This window comes from Schistocerca gregaria, chromosome 11 (genome assembly GCF_023897955.1).
Source record: "Schistocerca gregaria isolate iqSchGreg1 chromosome 11, iqSchGreg1.2, whole genome shotgun sequence".
In the NCBI taxonomy this organism is placed as follows: Eukaryota; Metazoa; Arthropoda; class Insecta; order Orthoptera; family Acrididae; genus Schistocerca; species Schistocerca gregaria.
In genome coordinates this window covers 40,211,440-40,229,685 of record NC_064930.1, presented here as the reverse complement: position 1 = coordinate 40,229,685, position 18,246 = coordinate 40,211,440, and the positions used below count along the sequence as shown (strand labels likewise).

General features: G+C 32.3%; 1 protein-coding gene across 1 annotated transcript in view; it reads left to right on the top strand.

Moving 5' to 3' along the window:
* LOC126295010 (uncharacterized) overlaps nt 1-18,246 on the top strand; it is a 134,961-nt gene that overhangs the window by 84,812 nt on the left and 31,903 nt on the right. Inside the window, exon 5 of the mRNA XM_049987263.1 lies at nt 13,968-14,074. Within this exon, the coding sequence (XP_049843220.1) occupies nt 13,968-14,074 (107 nt within the window). The remainder of the gene's footprint in view (nt 1-13,967; nt 14,075-18,246) is intronic.

Below are 18,246 nucleotides of genomic sequence, written 5' to 3'. Positions count from 1 at the left end.
CTTTCAAGACACTGTCCATTCCATTCAGCTGCTCTTCCAAGTGCTTTGCTGTCTCTGACAGAATTACAATGTCATCGGCGAAAGTCAAAGTTTTTATTTCTTTTCCATGGATTTTAATACCTACCGAACTTTTCTTTTGTTTCCTTTATTTCTTGTTCAATATACAGATTGAATAACATCGGGGATAGGCTACAAACCTATCCCACTCCCTTCCCTATCACTGCTTCCCTTTCATACCCCTCGACTCCTATAACTGCCATCTGCTTTCTGTACAAATTGTAAATAGTCTTTCGTTCCCTGTATTTTACCCTACCACCTTTACAATTTGAAAGAGAGTATTCCAGTCAACATTACCAAAAGCTTTCTCCAAGTCTACAAATGCTAGAAATGTAGGTTTGCCCTTCCTTAATCTAGTTTCTAAGGTAAGTCGTAGGGACAGTATTGCCTCACGTGTTCCAACATTTCTACGGAATCCAAACTGATCTTCCCCGAGGTTGGCTTCTACTAGTTTTTCCATTCGTCTGTAGAGAATTCGCGTTAGTATTTTGCAGCTGTGACTTATTTTCACATTTGTCAACACCTGCTTTCTTTGGGATTGGAATTATTATATTCTTCTTGAAGTCTGAGGGTATTTCGCCTGTCTCATACATCTTGCTCACCAGATGGTAGAGTTTTGTCAGGACTGGCTCTTCCAAGGCCGTCAGTAGTTCTAATGGAATGTTGTCTACTCTGGGGGCCTTGTTTCGACTCAGGTCTTTCAGTGCTCTGTCAAACTCTTCACGCAGTATCATATCTCCCATTTCATCTTCATCTACATCCTCTTCCAATTCCATAATATTGTCCTGAAGTACGTCGCCTATGTATACTCCTTCCGCGTTTCTGCTTTCCTTTCTTTGCTTAGCACTGGGTTTCCATCAAAGCTCTTGATATTCATGCAAATGGTTCTTCTTTCTTCAAAGGTCTCCTTAATTTTTCTGTAGGCAGTATCTATCTTACCCCTAGTGAGATAAAATTCTACATCCTTACATTTGTCCTCTAGCCATCCCTGTTTAGCTATTTTGCACTTCCTGTTGATCTCATTTTTGAGACGTTTGTATTCATTTTTGCCTGTTTCATTTATCGCATTTTTATATTTTCTCCTTTCATCAATTAAATTCAATACTTCTTGTGTTACTCAAGGGTTTCTACTAGCCCTCGACTTTTTACCTATTTTATCCTCTGCTGCCTTCACTATTTCATCCCTCAAAGCTAGCCATTCTTCTTTTACTGTATTTATTTCCCCCGTTCCTGTCGATTGTTCCCCTCTGCTCTCCATGAAACTCTGTATAACCTCTGGTTTAGTCAGTTTATCCAGGTCCCATCTCCTTAAATTCCTACCTTTTTGCAATTTCTTCCGTTTTCATCTACAGTTCATAACCAACAGGTTGCGGTCAGAGTCCACATCTGCCCTGGAAATGTCTTACAATTTAACACCTGGTTCCTAAATCTCTGTCTTACCATTGTATAATCTCATACCTATTAGTATCTCCACTGTTCTTCCATGTATACAACTTTCTTTTCGTGATTCTTGAACCAAGTGTTGGCTAGGATTAAGTTATGCTCCTGGCAAAATTCAATGAGGCAGCTCCCTCTTTCATTTCTTAGCCCCAGTCCATTTTCATCTAATATGTTTCCTTCTCTCCCTTTTCTTACTCTTGAATTCCAGTCACCCATGACTATTAAATTTTCGTTCCCCTTCACTACCTGAATTATTTCTTTTACCTCCTCATACATTTCATCAATTTCTTCGTCATCTGCAGAGCTAGTTGGCATATAAACTTGTAGTACTGTAATAGATGTGGGCTTCGTGTCTATCTTGGCCACAATAATGCATTCACTATACTGTACTGTTTGTAGTAGCTTACCTGTACTCCTAATTTCTTATTCGTTATTAAACCTACTCCTGCATTACCCCTACTTGATTTCGTATTTATAACCCTGTATTCAATTGACCAAAAGTCTTGTTCCTCCTGTCACTGAACTTCACTAATTCCCACTATATCTAATTTTAACCTATCCATTTTCCTTTTAAAATTTCTAACCACCTGCCCGATTAAGACATCATTAATTTAGTCTTTCTTTGGCTTTGTGCTGATGTTCTCACAGTTACCTGCACTTGGAAGCATCAGAACAGTGTGGATGCCATTTTCCTGAGATTCTGATTGTATTTTTCCAGTATCATATAGTCTACAAACCAATTGGGATAATAGTTTTGTTTACAAATCTCTCAACAATTTTCGAGATTCTGAAGGACTGTTCGGTATGTCTTCCACATGATTTGGTCACAAGTGTTTCTGACCCATGTTTGTTTATATGGGATGGGGAGGCAGCCATTTCGAGGAACGCTGCTTGCCGCGACCTTCCACCAGGTCACCTGGGAACAAAGAAGCGTGGTACTGGCTGCCGCAGGCAAGAGCAACACCCAACTCTGAACACCACAGAACGCCACATGGCAACCACAGATCTCAATACAGATTTCATCAGTCTGTCTGTGATAGTTGGTGATCTCACCATTCTGTTGCCTCGAACCCTACTTCTCGCTCCATGTTCTGCTGCTGTTGCCCCACAGCCAAATGCCAATGTAATGTGTTGGTACGATGCTCCCAAGTCCCTCATGTCGAAGATTAGATCTTTTACAAAGTCAGTAAGATGCCATACATTGAACATAAGTGTTCCTTGCACATTTTCTTTTGTGACCTGCCCGTGAATAATTCCAGTAGGTTTAGACACAAACAGTAACCATCGTGTACTCACATCATTCTCCATCTGTAGGTATATCTTTTCAATATAGCAAGTAAACTCGCGTAAGGACTAAATTCGAAATCATCGCATATGCATAAAAGTAATGCAGTATGATATTTTAAAAGACAACATAGTTACCATTAAATGTAAAAATTATTTATTTCCACAACTGCAGTTTTGATCTTTCACCCATTATCAAGTGGTGTACAGCAAAATCTGAAAACAAAGGACAGGGTATGTGTAGAATGGTACTATCATGCCATTCATATGGCAGTTACATTACAAAAAATATTAAAAATAACACATCACTTACATTGTGTCTCAGTATATGAGAAAATTACGAACCTTCTGACATGTATATAAATAGATAAAAAATGTATGTTCTTGCTCATTAGCTCAAGTTTATGAAAATAAAATTATCGTTAGTTAACACTGATGATATTTTAATAAAATTGATCTAGTTATCCATAATATACATTTTTATTCACTATCCCTTGTAACTAATACTAATGTAAGAGATTATAATATAAAATATTAATGTAATATAACTTTAAAAAATATTTATTTTACATATATTTCCCATAGGTGAATGTAATGTAATTAGAGAATTAAGCATTTTTTTTAAATATGAAAAATATTTTTTACAATTTTTCTTAGCACCAAAAATTGTCCTATTTTTGACTTTGGTGAAAAACATGTTTTTTAAGATTATGCTAAAGAGTAAGTATATAAAATTATTCTAACAACTTTTTCTTAATCCCAAAATTATCCTATTCTTGTCTTTAATGAAAAACTTGTTTTTAAAAATTATATTAAGGATAATTATATGAAAAAGCATTTTTAGATATTTCCTTAGCCCCAAAAAAAGTTCTGCTTATTACTTTTGTGAAAAACGTGTTTTCTAAAATTATTTACTTTCAGCTTCAACAGCCATAACATTATTATGATTTGCCATTTGTAAATGACTTTTGAAATAAAACTTATTTACAGTTCTACCACATCCACAAGTAACTTTAATTTTCTTACAGTCTTTATATAAATAAGAATGACCACCTGTTTGATATTTATGAAATTCTTCAATACTTTTTTAATCAGACATTCATTACACAGTCTTCATTGTGGCATAGCGTTGTCCATTTAAAGAATATAAATTTTTCTTCACTATCTGAAAAGTGCATAAATTAATCATTAACATATTTATTCAAAAAGTTTAGAGCAACAAAATATCGAAAATTTATAAAACATTTCACAAAAATTGAAGATAAAATAATGAAAATATTGTTGGCTTCATAAAAAAATGAAGAATTTGTTCCTTTAGATGAATGCAAAAATAAGTCAGTTGTGGTATTCGATGATTTCATTCTTGAAAACCAGGACATAGTTAGTGAATATTTTTCTAGAGACAGACACAAAGGTATAGATTGTTTTTATTTAGCTCAAATCTATTCAACAGTAGTCAGAGATAGCCTAAATTTTATAAGTATCTTTACACAAGATGATACCAATTTAAATCATAATTATCATGAATTTATTGGTGGAAATTTTTAATTTCATATTTTTAAAGAAATGTTTAGTAAATGTTGGAGTGATGAGTTTGGATTTTTCACTATAGACATGACTAGAAAACCAAATGAAGGTAAGTTTAGAAATAGAATACAACATGTCTTAACATCATAAACTTTAAATAAAAACCAAAACATTAATGTTAAACATAAACATTGAACATGAATGTTAAACATAAATGTTAAATATAATTAATGTTTTTTCTTCCTTAATATATGTGTGCAAGGTAAGATGAAAAAGATGTTAAAGAAGCATAAGAAAATAGAAAGAAAGCTGAAGAATTAAAAGAACGATTTAAGCTTTAGAAAAAGCAACCAAGAACAGATTATGTGAAATATAAAAGGGAAGATCAACCTAATACTGATGCCATCGAAAAGCTAAGACAAGAAATTGAAGGATTAGGTGATAATGTTTCAAAAGCAATTGAATAAAATAGATAAGTAGAAGAACAAATGATTCCATATCGTCATCATTTTTTTAGAGACTTATCACCAGTAAACCAGTAAAAGATTGGTCTGATGATAATATTTCTCGACAATATGATTGTATATTAAGTGAATCAGTAATTCAAGATGTATTAAATAAAAATGAACAAGAGGAGAAATTAAGGAAAGCAACAGAATTCAAACAACCTGAAAATGCTAGAAAAATTAAAGAGGCACAATATGATAATAATAATTTTGTGAAGTACAAACAAATGTTGGTAAAAAATTTTAACGTATATTAATCATAGAGAAGATCCAACCTTCGGATTAAAACTTTTTGGGCATTTAAATTTGTTTCAAAATGACCTGTAATTTTTAATGGTGATAGATTAAAAGTTGGTGCAAAAGACTTTGAAGGTACAGATAGATTAATGAATATCTTAACTAAAAAACAAGTTACTATAGATGATTTATATGAAAAATTTAATTCTGTTGTTCTATCAAATTACGCAGATATATTGTATGGTTCTGGAGGACTATATTCTGAAACTTATCCAAATCAAATAAAATCAAGTAGATATAAAAAGTATAACAAACTAATAAAAGGAATTGATAATGTTTATTTTCCAAAAGTGAATCAACTGCCATTATCAGATTCTTCTTAATCATCAAGTAAAGCTATTGGACGTGGTTTACTTAAAAATATACAAATAAATCAATTAAATGTGTTTGGATGAATGATGTTAGACAATTAATTGATAAATTAGCAGTTATTCATGGTGAGGAACTAGCTGGAAATAAGAATTATCATAATGAAATAGTTAGTATTGCTCAAATGTTAACATATAAATTTGGTGATTTTATAATTGATTATCCAAAAGGAATTCCATATTTAACTAGATTTTTGAATAATCTTCCACATACGCTTTGGAAAAGTGATAAATATGGTACAGGATTATTAAATACTTTAATTAACAAATTACCATTTGAAGTGCATCTTTCTGGTTATAATTACTGTGATCCAGGTACAAATTTAGAAGAAGGACTAGCTAGAGGTGATAAAGGTATAAATCCATTAGATGAAGCTTGTAAAAACAAGATATTGCTTATAGTGATACTGAAGATTTAGGTAAAAGACATATAGCTGATAAAGAACTTGAATTAGCTGCAAAAGAAAGAATGTATGCAAATGAAGCTTCATAAGGTGTAAAGGTTGCAGCAACAGCAGTTAGAGAAATAATGTATGGTAAACGAAAATTAGGTATGGCAATTAAGGTAGATGAAAATGGTCGAGGATTATAAGTATAAAAAATTTTTGTACATCTTAAACTATATAAAAATATTTATTCAATTTTTAACTCTATAAGTGAATAACTTTACAATTGATACTTTGCTACCTACTCACAAAACAAATACAACATCAATTAAATTAAAACAGAATAATGAACAATTAATTGCAATTGAACCATTTTTAACTGAGCCACAAACATGTAAGAAAGATAAAAATACTTGTGGAAATTTACTTACTTAGGTATGTCTGTTGTTAAAACATTATTGAATATCTAACAAAAAGAAAGAAGGTAAAGGACTAACACAACAAGAAGGAGGATTTCTTCCATGAATGTGGTACATTTAATTTAGATACATCTGACAGTCCTGTGCACACATTGGATTTGTTACTATAAAAATAATACTAAAAAAGTTGTTTTTGATTAATTTGGTTGTAATACACCAAAATATTTAGTTAACTATGTAGAAAAATAGAAGTATATTACAATACCGAAAGAATACAAAATTTTGATGATGTAATGTGTGATCATTTATGTTTATTCTTTTTAAAATTACTATGTCAATATTATACTTTTAATGATATCTTATATTTAATAAATGTACATTTCTGGAAATAAGCTGCGGCCTAAAGGTGATGGAAATGTATTATCAACCTTAACTGGACCACTAGAAAGTGTTATTATTAAACAACTATGTGCAAGACTTGATCCAAAAATAGGAAGTGTTATTAAACAACTTAACAATGAATTACATCCGATTTTTGAACTAAATAAATCTTTAAAAGCTCCAATTAGTGGTTCTGATGATGTTACTAAACAATACTTACAAAAGGAATATGGTACAAAACCAGTATATACAATTATTTTAACACATTTTAATAACTATGTCAACAATACATAATTCAATTAAATAAATTAATTAGATTCATCAAGATAACTTCAATACTTTTAAGACGTTTTTTACAAAAAAGTAAATAGAAAAAGCTTTAAATAACTATGTTAATATAGAAGAATATAACATGATTCTTTCAGAGTTAAAGAACAGAAATAGTATAATAGATGGTATTTTTGAGCATAATAATAAAGTAATAAAAGATACAAAATGAAATCTTACTAATTCATTAAATGAAATTGATTCAGTAGAAAGTTATGTTAAATCATTAGAATCAGAAATTAAAAATAGCTTAGACAAAAAGTAGGTAAAGATCTAGAAGTACTGGAAAAATTACATTAACTTTAACTTTATTAAATTTGTAATCTACTTAAATTTTTATATATGTAAATTGAAAATCATAGTTCACAAGCCTATCATATTTATTCTTTATAATGAAAAAAGGTTACTGATATGCATAGTCCATATAGAGTAACAACTAAAAATGAAAGACAAAGAATTGAAGGATTTTGTACAATATGTAAAAGAAAAAGAGTAAATTATTAAAAATATAGTAAATGAACAAAGGTCTAAGACTGCTTCAGCAATTGCTGGTGAAGGTTTAAATAATAATAATATTCGCAACAATATAATTAATGAATTACATAAACCAATGAGAAACAACTTTAAAAGAAGAAATTTTGTTTCCTTCAATATAGATGATTTATGGCAAGCTGATTTAGTTGAAATGTTTACTCGTAATTCAAAACTGATTTCTCGAATAAACAAAGCTATAAATATTAATTAACAATAACTTATGTTTTTTTCAAAATATGCATTTGTTGTTCCTATTAAAAGATAAGCATCTATTTTTGAATGATTTAACATTACGCCTAAAGAAAAGATGTGGAACAAATTTGCTTTAGAAGAAAATTATAGATATATTAACTTAGTTAAGAGTCTAGTTCATAAATACAATAATACAAAACATTCTACAATAACAACGAAACCAATAGGATTTAATGAAAAATATCTAAAAACCAGTAACACTGTACCTAGTTGCTGGCTATAGTCAGCTATTTGATGATGCAAAAGTCGGCTTCAGCTGACGCCAAATTTACAACACGTGATAAAGTTAGGATTAGAAAATTTAAAGGTCTTTTTGAAGAAGAATATACAGCTAATTGGTCAATAGAAGTGTTTGGAATTGAATATGTATTTATTCTAATCAAACTACATTTAAATTAATAGATATAAAAGGAAATTTTTGTGAACAAGAACTACAGAAAACGAAATATCCAGATGTATATTTAGCTTTAAACCTTTTAAGAAAGAAACGGGATAAAGTTTATGTTAAATGGTAAGGATTTGATAACTCACATAGCAGTTGGGCGAATAAAGATAAAGCAATTTTATAGTAGTTCAGTTTGATGATGATGCAGACTATTTATGTTCCTAAACAATTGTTCTTGTGTATATTATTCTAAATATTGAAATAGTTCAGATGACAGACAATACTTAAATTTTCGTTCATACAGATTTATTGAATTAGGATTAAAGTTCAATCTCAACATTTCTCAGCACAATTTGGATGTCTATCTTCGGTTTTATATAGTTGTTTCTGTAAATTTTTTCTTTGTGTTCTAATGACATAATAGTTATATTCACACTCATCTTCAAATAATTTTAAATGGGTGAATGTTGATCTTAAACTGACATCAATTGTTTTAGGAACTACATGTGGTAATAAACTATTTATTTCTTCATTTCTTTACCTCTTATTTCTAATGCAATATTAACTGTTTTATATTTTGAATGTGATCATCCTTTAATTGAATTATTTCTGTGTTTAATTTATTCAGTTCTTGTAGTTGTTCTATACATTTATCTTTGTCTTTTATTTGATATATATAGGCATCAATCATCCTATATTCACCGTGTTTTCTAATTGATGATAAAACTTCATTTTTAGAAGATGAAATTAGTGATTATTTACCAGGTTTAGAAAATTGATCATATTTTACTTTATCATCAATATCAACATGTTTTCCAGTTGCATCATCAGTATCTTTACCCTCTAATATCTGTGCAACATATTTTGCTTTAAACCATGGATTATTTTCTTCATCAATAATCATAAAACATTGTTTATTGTTGTATGTAAGCTTGTTGTAGAACAGATCTACAATTGATTCCATTTAAGAGAAATATTTTTTATTAATGTTGAAAAAAAATAGTACCTGAATTTTGTTCATTGTACTTATGATTATATTAAAATACCTCTGTTATTGCTGTTTGTGAAAATAATAGTAGCTGCACTGGGCTTAGAACTGCAACAGAATAACAAGCTTATTTTTAATTGATTTTGGTTACTTAGATATTTCACCAGAAACTGAAATAATCCAAGTTAGTGATGAATTAGTAAGAGAATCATTAATGTTATTTCAACTAACACACAATCTTGATGTTTGTGTTGGATGAAGTGAAGAAATTTAAGTTTTATCAACCAACTTAGATGTGGTGTATAATATTCATTTGAACATTATAGAACTAGTATGTACAAAGAGAATAAAAAGTATATGAAATGGAATTGTAATGGTGCAAATAAAAAAGTATCAGAATTTACAAATGTGGCTTTTAGTTTATGGCAGAAATATAGTGGTATTCAGTTTATTCATGATGTCAATGATCCAGATATTTTAATTACAGGTAAAAGGCGAATACATTTATATGAATTTAATGGTGAACATTTGCCAAACGAGTTAGATGGAAAAGGAAATATGTTAGATTATGCCTTTTTTTTAAATAGGAATAATGATCCATTAGAAACACATATGGAGAAAGATGAAAACTGGCACTTTGAAATTGATAAAAATACACCAAACTATCAAACAAATTTATTTGAAGTTTAAGTACATGAAAATAGTCATGCATTAGGTTTAGAACAGTCATGTGTATATCAATCCATAATGTATGCTTACTATAATGGTTGACATTTAGAATTATCTCAGGATGAAATTGATGCTATCAAAAGTTTATATGGAACACTAAAAAATACATTAATTACAAAAACAAAAACAACAACTACTACTACAATGTCACTTATACCAGTTGAACCAATTGAATCATTATGCAAACCTAAAAAATTTGATCACTTACTAATAGCAAAAGGAATTGTGTATATTTTTCATAATAAGTACGTTTCGATAAGTGAGAATAAGCCACAAATAATAACTAATTTTTTTGACATTTATACCACAAGATTTACAAAAAAATAGAAGGAATATATCAAAGACAAAGTGGTGAAATTGTAATATTTGTTGACTATATGTTTTATATGGTAAACTTACACACATTACAATTAATTTTGGGATACCCACAATCAACAACTACAATAGAATAACGTACAAATTTTTTATTAAGTAGCATTGTAAACACTTATTAAGGAAGAATATTTAATTCCTTCTGCGAATATTTGTATGTAGATTTATCATGGAGAGCTATACTAAGAAAATCTCCGGGATTACCACCAAAAATGAATTCTGTGTTTAGATACACATACGGTTTTTTTAATTTTTTCTAAGATGATATTTTCTACAAATACAACGAATTTACAAAAAAAGTAGTTTGAGCCAGCTGATTCTTCTTTATTTGGTTTTAATTGTCATAAGACATCAGAATTAATTCCTAAAGTAATAAATATATTGAAAGATACAGTAAAAAAATTGAAGGATTCAACTTTTTTAGAAATTTAATAAAAATTATTTCTTGTAAATAGGGAACAAAAACGAAATGATTAGTAACTAAAAGAAACTTACGTACTACTTGAGGTATGTGAAAAAGATATTGATTGTCCTATTTGTTTAAGTAATGAAATTATAATCAATTTGTTAAGTCAATCATATTTTTCATAAAGAATGTATTGACCAATGCTTAAAGTAAAAAGATAATTGTCATCTCTGTAGAATTGTTATTAAAAATAATGAACCAACATTAAAAATATAATTTCTGCACTTGATTATTTACTAATAAGTACAAGCTCTATTGATCCTTTATTTGATAGAAATCGACAATTTAGGAATGATAACTATGAATGTGATGATGATTATGATGGTGATTAATCGTGATGATTATTTTTACAATAATTTACATTAATAATTTATTTAAATAATTTACTTTTTCATAATTCTAATAAATTTCTTATATATATATATATATATATATATATATATATATATATATATATATATATATATATATATATATGGAACATATTCAAGTTCGAATTACTTCTGAATGTGGAAAAAGTGTTTGTAAACATTATTTCAAGGAACATGCAAGACGAAATCCAACAAAAGAACATACGAAAATTGAAACTGAATCAACAATGAATAATGAAGAATTTAAAACTGAAGAAAAAAAGAAATGTAAAATTTTTTAATGAATTACAAATTTAAATTGTTTTTAAATAAGACCATCACATAAAGATAAACATAATTTTAAATGCAAGAAATGAACCTTCAAATGTATTAAGAATAACAAAGTTTTGTTAATAATAAAAATCGAATTACTTCTGCATGTGGAAAAAGGGTTTGTAAATATTATTTCAAGGAACATGCAAGACGAAATCCAACTGAAGAACTTACGAAAATTTAAACTGAATCAACAATGAATAATAAGGTTTAACTTTAAATAATGATTCTTTATTATTAATTATCCTTCCATCTATTAAATAGCTATCAGGCTATTAATAAAAATAAGTTTTACAAATCTAATAAACTTTTTAATAAGTAGAAAAGGTAACTAATTGTTTAAAAACTTACTTCTTCCTCGTTAAACTAAACTAAACAGTAAACTAATTCTTTTAAAAACTAATTTTATAAAAACTAACTGTTTAAAAACTAGATAATAAAGTAACTGATTGTTAAACTGGTTCATTAAAAACTCATTTATTGTTCACCTTATTCTTTTTTTGATTACTTATTTATTAAATAATATTCCATGTTCATCTATTAAATAAGCATAATTTAATTAATAAAAATAATATTTACAAATGTATTAAATTTTTTTGCAAAAAATAGAAAACGAAATGGAAAGTAACAATGAGGTTCAACTAGAATATATTGCTTATCAACTACGATATATTGTTGCAAGACTTCATGAATTTTATAAAGAAAACTATTTATGAGGATATTCAAATTTACATAAAGCTGAATTAATGAGATTTATTATTAGTAATCGTTCAATTATTATTAGTAATCATCCAAATATTCTTAGAAATAGTACGCTTGTATAAAAACAAATATTGTTAAAAATAATATGTCTAAAATATGTGAAAATCATAAAAATTATTTAACTGAAGTAAGTAAAAACTTTAAAAATATTATATTGATTTATATACCTGAAGAAGTAAGTGCAAATCAAACAAATATTGTTAAAAATAATAAAGCTGTATGTAGTGAAAATCTTTGGAAAAAGTTACCATTTTATGATATTTATGACGTTTTTCTAACTAAATAAGATAAGCCATTAAAAGGTATATTTCCATTTTCTACAAATACATTTGCAAAACCAAAAGATAGAAAAACAATTAAAGATTACTTAGTTACAAAGGCATTTGGAAAGAGATTACAAAATATAAAAATATAAATATAAAATAACTTAGGAGGTAAGTGGGGGAATACAAGTCGTTCTTCCCTTAGCTCTCATCAGTAATTGTACATCCAACAGTAAACGTTTTATATAATAGTATCTTAATATCATGTTTACATTCATTAACAGAATTTGCCATTCTGTATTACGATACAGTCATATGACGTAAGGGAATAAAATAAGGAACTTCTTTATTATGATGGGGGATAATAGCATATATGGTATCTGCCTCCAATGACTTACAGTAGTTTAGATGCTCATAAAATGTGGCATTAATAATTATGTGTATTCATTTTAGCAGATTAACATCACACAGGCATAAATCTCATTGACACAACTGTCGTAAATGAATTGATCCACATAACAAATAAAAAAAGTACAATAAACTTAGATAAATATGTATGATAGGATACTTTCCACAAATTACAGAACATTATGTCTACCTCCACCTTACTGTGAAATGTACAATTAATATGTAATATACCATACCAGTACAAATGTAGTCATAGATTTTCATGGTCCTTAGAATGCTTAGGGGAAGTCGGCTCTTTCAGCTACTCTTGCAAAATGCCTCATACAGTTTCTTGCTGAACTACTAAAATATATTACTTATGTTAAAACAAGGGTATCCTAAATATAAAAGTACCTATGAGTGGACGTGATTCTTCCTCGTTTTCATACAGATCATACAACTCATTGGAAACGTCGTAAGGACTAGTCGTATTATGAAACCAGCATAGACACGATGCTGTGCAAATCGTCACTTCATATGCTTGGCAGTAAGTCAAAGTCAAACAGGAAAATTACACATCCTCATTTCTGTTACCTTCTGTAATTGGCACATCAAACTGATTGTAAATGCAGGATCCAATCCTCCCTCAGGCGTGGATGTGTCTGATGTCCTTAGTTTAGGTAGGATGAAGTAGATCTAAGTTCTAGGGGACTGATGACCTCATATGTTAAGTCCCTTAGTGCTCAGAGCCATTTGAACCATTTGATTGTAAATTATCTCAAGATCTCTTATTCCTTAACTCTGTCTCATTGCTGAGCAAGTCATGTGGTTTATTTTTGAAGTAGTTGTATCTCTGCATTTCTTCAGGTAGGTTGATATCTCTACCCTTAGGAAACGTATGAAGAATTTTTATGACTGCATATACGTCAGTTTGTTGTACTCCTCTCGCTCTGCCTGTTGTGCTCTTTAAATTTGTGGCAGGAATAGGAGCCATGTAACATCTGGTCGAGGTGTCTGTGCTGTAACTCTTACAATTACTGGCAGTGTACATTGATCTAGTTTCAAAATGTGAATGCTACTTGCATACACTTTTTGAGGGCAGAAAGTGAAAGCTGTGCTTATACAGAAATCTGATCCACTGGCTTGTTCACTAGTTTTCCAGGAACGCCTCTCCAGCTACTGGCGAGATGTGGCGCAGCTGCTCTCACTCAGTGCGACGCACTACTCTCAGCTGTTGGTTCCCCTCGCATTAGAAGATATGGTAAGTGGACTTTTCTCCTCCTCTTACAAACTGCCTTATATGTATGGGGGGTGAGAATATAACACACACTGAGTGGTCAGTTCTTGGAGTGTGTTTCCCAGTTTTGTTGGTTCACACACCAGCTATCTTTGGTTCTCCTGTCTAATACTAACCATTTGGAAGAATTCTGAACCAACCTCTACTTCTGTGGGCCTTTTGGGGCTATGATACAGATAGACCAAGATCGGAATGGTTAGAGATAGTCTGTGTCTTTCTTTTTTCGTATTTGCTCGCTACTTCCTTAACAGATTCAGGTAACTTTGTATCAGAAGCTGCTTTACAAGCTGAAGCCTCTGAGCTTCATATTTAGTGGAGACTGGCCTAGAGTCTCTGTCTGACATTTCATGGCCAGACAGGGTGGCCGACAGGTTCTAAGTGCTGCAGTCTGGAACCGCGCGACCGCGACGGTCGCAGGTTCGAATCCTGCCTTCGGCATGGATGTGTGTGATGTCCTTAGGCTAGTTCGGTTTAAATAGTTCTAAGTTCTAGGGTACTGATGAATTCAGAAGTTAAGTCCTACAGTGCTCAGAGCCATTTGAACCATTTGGCATTTCATGTCACCATCAGCATCTTCGATTTCCTCAGAATCTCTACTCCTAATAGAAGGAGGAAGGTAGGGGTCTGAGATCACATAGCCTGCTAATTGCAAAGATTAATAAGAAAGCAGGTAAATCAAGTTTTACACAATGATATGAATGCTGTCGTGGAGAACATCATAAGGATACTTTGCCAAGGGTCAACAGCAGGTGACACGAAAATCATAGCATGAGTAGACGATGCGATTTTATAGAAAGCGCATGAGCAGAAATAGCAAGAACATTAGTTTATTAGTCTACAAACGCTTGAACATAGCTATATCTTTCTCATCCACAGTGATAAAACTCATAATTCGAAGTGCATTTATTTCGGAGAAGCCAAAATTCTATGATGATGGTTCAGTACTATTCTGTAAGTACCGTAGGGTCAGCTACAATTTATGGCACAGTAACAATTGGGATTCATAAGAAATGAGTAAGTTGATATCTGGTCCTATAAAATTACTTGTGCTCAACATGGAGGATCGTCGAATTCACGTCTCCTAATTAACCTGTATACATACCACAAATTTATACAGTTCGATACAACTGTGCAAACTCTTCCCACCCTAACAGTCACTTGTCCATTTCCCGCGACTCCATGACCAGACGGTAACGCAGCTGACACTTGTGACTCGACACCAGTGGTGGCCCCGTGTGCTGACCACTGCAAGCACTGTCCAGGTGACACGACAATGCCCCAGTCGCCACAACCACAGAGGACGGGCAACAATAACGAAAACCGGCATTTGAGGTCTACCAGTTAGCGCGTGTTACGCCAGCGAGTGGCTTTGTTAAAGGCACTGTGCCAATACAGTCACAAGAAGAATATTTAATGAATATGTCAAGGCCAATGAAAGTCTGTGCCAGACTAATGTGAAACCGGATGCAGCTTTCTGAGAGCATTCATCTTAGTCGTTAGTCTTCCTGCACGTGTCTCCTGGAATAACTCAAATCTTTATCGAGTCTGAAGTCTATGATTTATGAACACTACTACCAGTGATTTTCCCACTGACAAGAATAATAGCTATGTGGTCTTAACACATAGGATGTCCACGGAGCATTATGACAGTTTGATTCTGACAGCAGTATACAAGGAAAGCAAAATGACGTAGTATGATCTGTGTCTTAGTGTAACTTTTTGTGGCGCATGTAGCAACATTCCAATCCCTAAAGTCTTGTGTGATGCTCATCATGGGTACTTTGAGAAGAGAATTAGGGACTCATGTTTTAGTGAATTAATAATACTGTGGGTAGATTGAATCTTTTCTCTATAAATATTACGGGTGTTTGCTGGATAGTAATGTCAAAGACTGATACTTGTGGGTCTCGTATTTAAGACTTGTTTCTGCTGACATCGTTTTATGTCCTGACATTGCATCTTGTTTTCGTTACCATCACCCATGGATTCAATTTCTGCAAAGGCTATTTACCCTATATATATCCAATATTGTGTAGATTTAGTACGTCATAGCTTACGAGTACAGCATTGTATGGTAGTGAAACATGGACTGTGGGAAAACCGGAACAGAAGAGAATCGAAGCATTTGCGATGTGGTGCTATAGACGAATGTTGAAAATTAGATGGACTGATAAGGTAAGGAATGAGGAGGTTCTACGCATAATCGGAGATGAAAGGAATATGTGGAAAACACTAATAAGGAGAAGGGACAGGATGATAGGACATCTGCTAAGACATGAGGGAATGACTTCCATGGTACTAGAGGGAGCTGTAGAGGGCAAAAACTGTAGAGAAAGACAGAGATTGGAATACGCCAAGCCAATAATTGAGGACGTAGGTTGCAAGTGCTACTCTGCGATGAAGAGGTTAGCACAGGAAAGGAATTCGTGGCGGGCCACATCAAACCAGTCAGTAGATTGATGACCAAAAAAAAAAAAAAAAGATTGCGAGAATATTTAAAGGGCGACTTCTTCATTATCTTTGTGGTGCAGCTTACGCTTCGTTGCTCATACACTGCACCTGCTTAAGAAAAATGTAACTATGAAAAGTCGTTCCATAAAACCAATGTTTTACAGATAGTTTCGATTTAAAAACACACTTTGCATTCTAAATGAAACTTAAGTGTTCAGGTAGCTTTAGCAGTCTTCAGGTACGCGTATTCCAGATACTTCCACTCGTAGTTATCCACTAAAGCCGTGCAGAGAGGTATGGCAGGGCGTGTTGTGGCCCAGATAAGGATGCAAACTACGATTTTGACCCTACACTAAGGTAAAAAAAATCTTATGAATATAAATCAAGATAGAGTATACAGCTGACTGTCTTACAGCCCCCCCCCCCTTTTCCTGCATCTCAGAAAAGTGACTCAGTATGGCCACTCTGGTATCGGCTTACCCCATGATGTCGCAACACTTCTCACTGAATTTTGGACAATGCTCTTCTCCTCAACACGACGTCGAACTCCTAATAACTGTGCACAGAAGAAGACCAAAGAGACGCACTTGATAGATATCTAATGAAGGAGAAATTAAAAACCCTATACGACCACTGATAAGAATAATAATAAATGTACTTAAATTTGTTGTGTTCGTTACTGGAATACACTTCCAGAAACTCAACATCAACTGGCATGTTTGTCATTAAGGGCATATCCAGCATGAACACTAGTGGAGGTGTACGACGTCGTCAGAGGAATGTGCTGAGAGAAGACTGACAAACTCAAACGACAACACAACTGCAGATGCACCAGCAGCTGGTGGTTGTATCAGAACACTGATATTCTCAGAGAGCACATCTACAAACAAGAGCATCTCAAAAATAACGAAAAACAATTTAACACTGTAGAATACTCATGTATCTGCCTGTGAAAGATCGAAATCGTTCCCTAGGGATCATCATCATCGTCATCATCAGCTGCTGGTTTCAGCTCCCACAGCGAGTCATGGCTGATTGCGTCTGGACTAGAAGAAGTAGCAGCCACAAGAATCACCTATAAACAAAAACACTATATAAAATATGTACATTTACTTTCATCCTCTGCCAAGCGGATCATGGTGAATGACATCACACCATCGTCCGTAAATAGTGACAACAGTGTGGCGTCATCATCGTTATCCAATGTGCGTGTGCGATTTCCGCAGTCACCATAATCGGCACGGTTACCGCAAGAGCGCTTCACTCCGACCTCAGTGCTGGCTGGCAGTCGGAGACAGAGTAAGACTCGTGTGGCCCTCCGCAGGGCTGTTTACAGACCCCTTCAGCCACGTAGCGTGCGCTGATGAAGAGTTCAAGTCGCAGTTCATCACGCCTCTTCTCTCACCACTAACATTACTTACACATAGCGTATTGCGACAGGTTCCTGCTTGTTGGTACACGTTTGATCATGCTTCTCTCAACTTGCTACTACTCTCATTACTTACAAAACATGGGTGCAAAGCAGCACAAACGATTTTATTTCTCGGAAGAAGAAGAATTTCACATATTAAACGAGTAGGATTATGCTATGACAGAAATGCTCGAACTGGAATATGCTGGCTGCAAGCAGCTGCTGATCGGCTACGTTTTGAGTAACACATTGCAGGTACTGGGAAAATCATCTC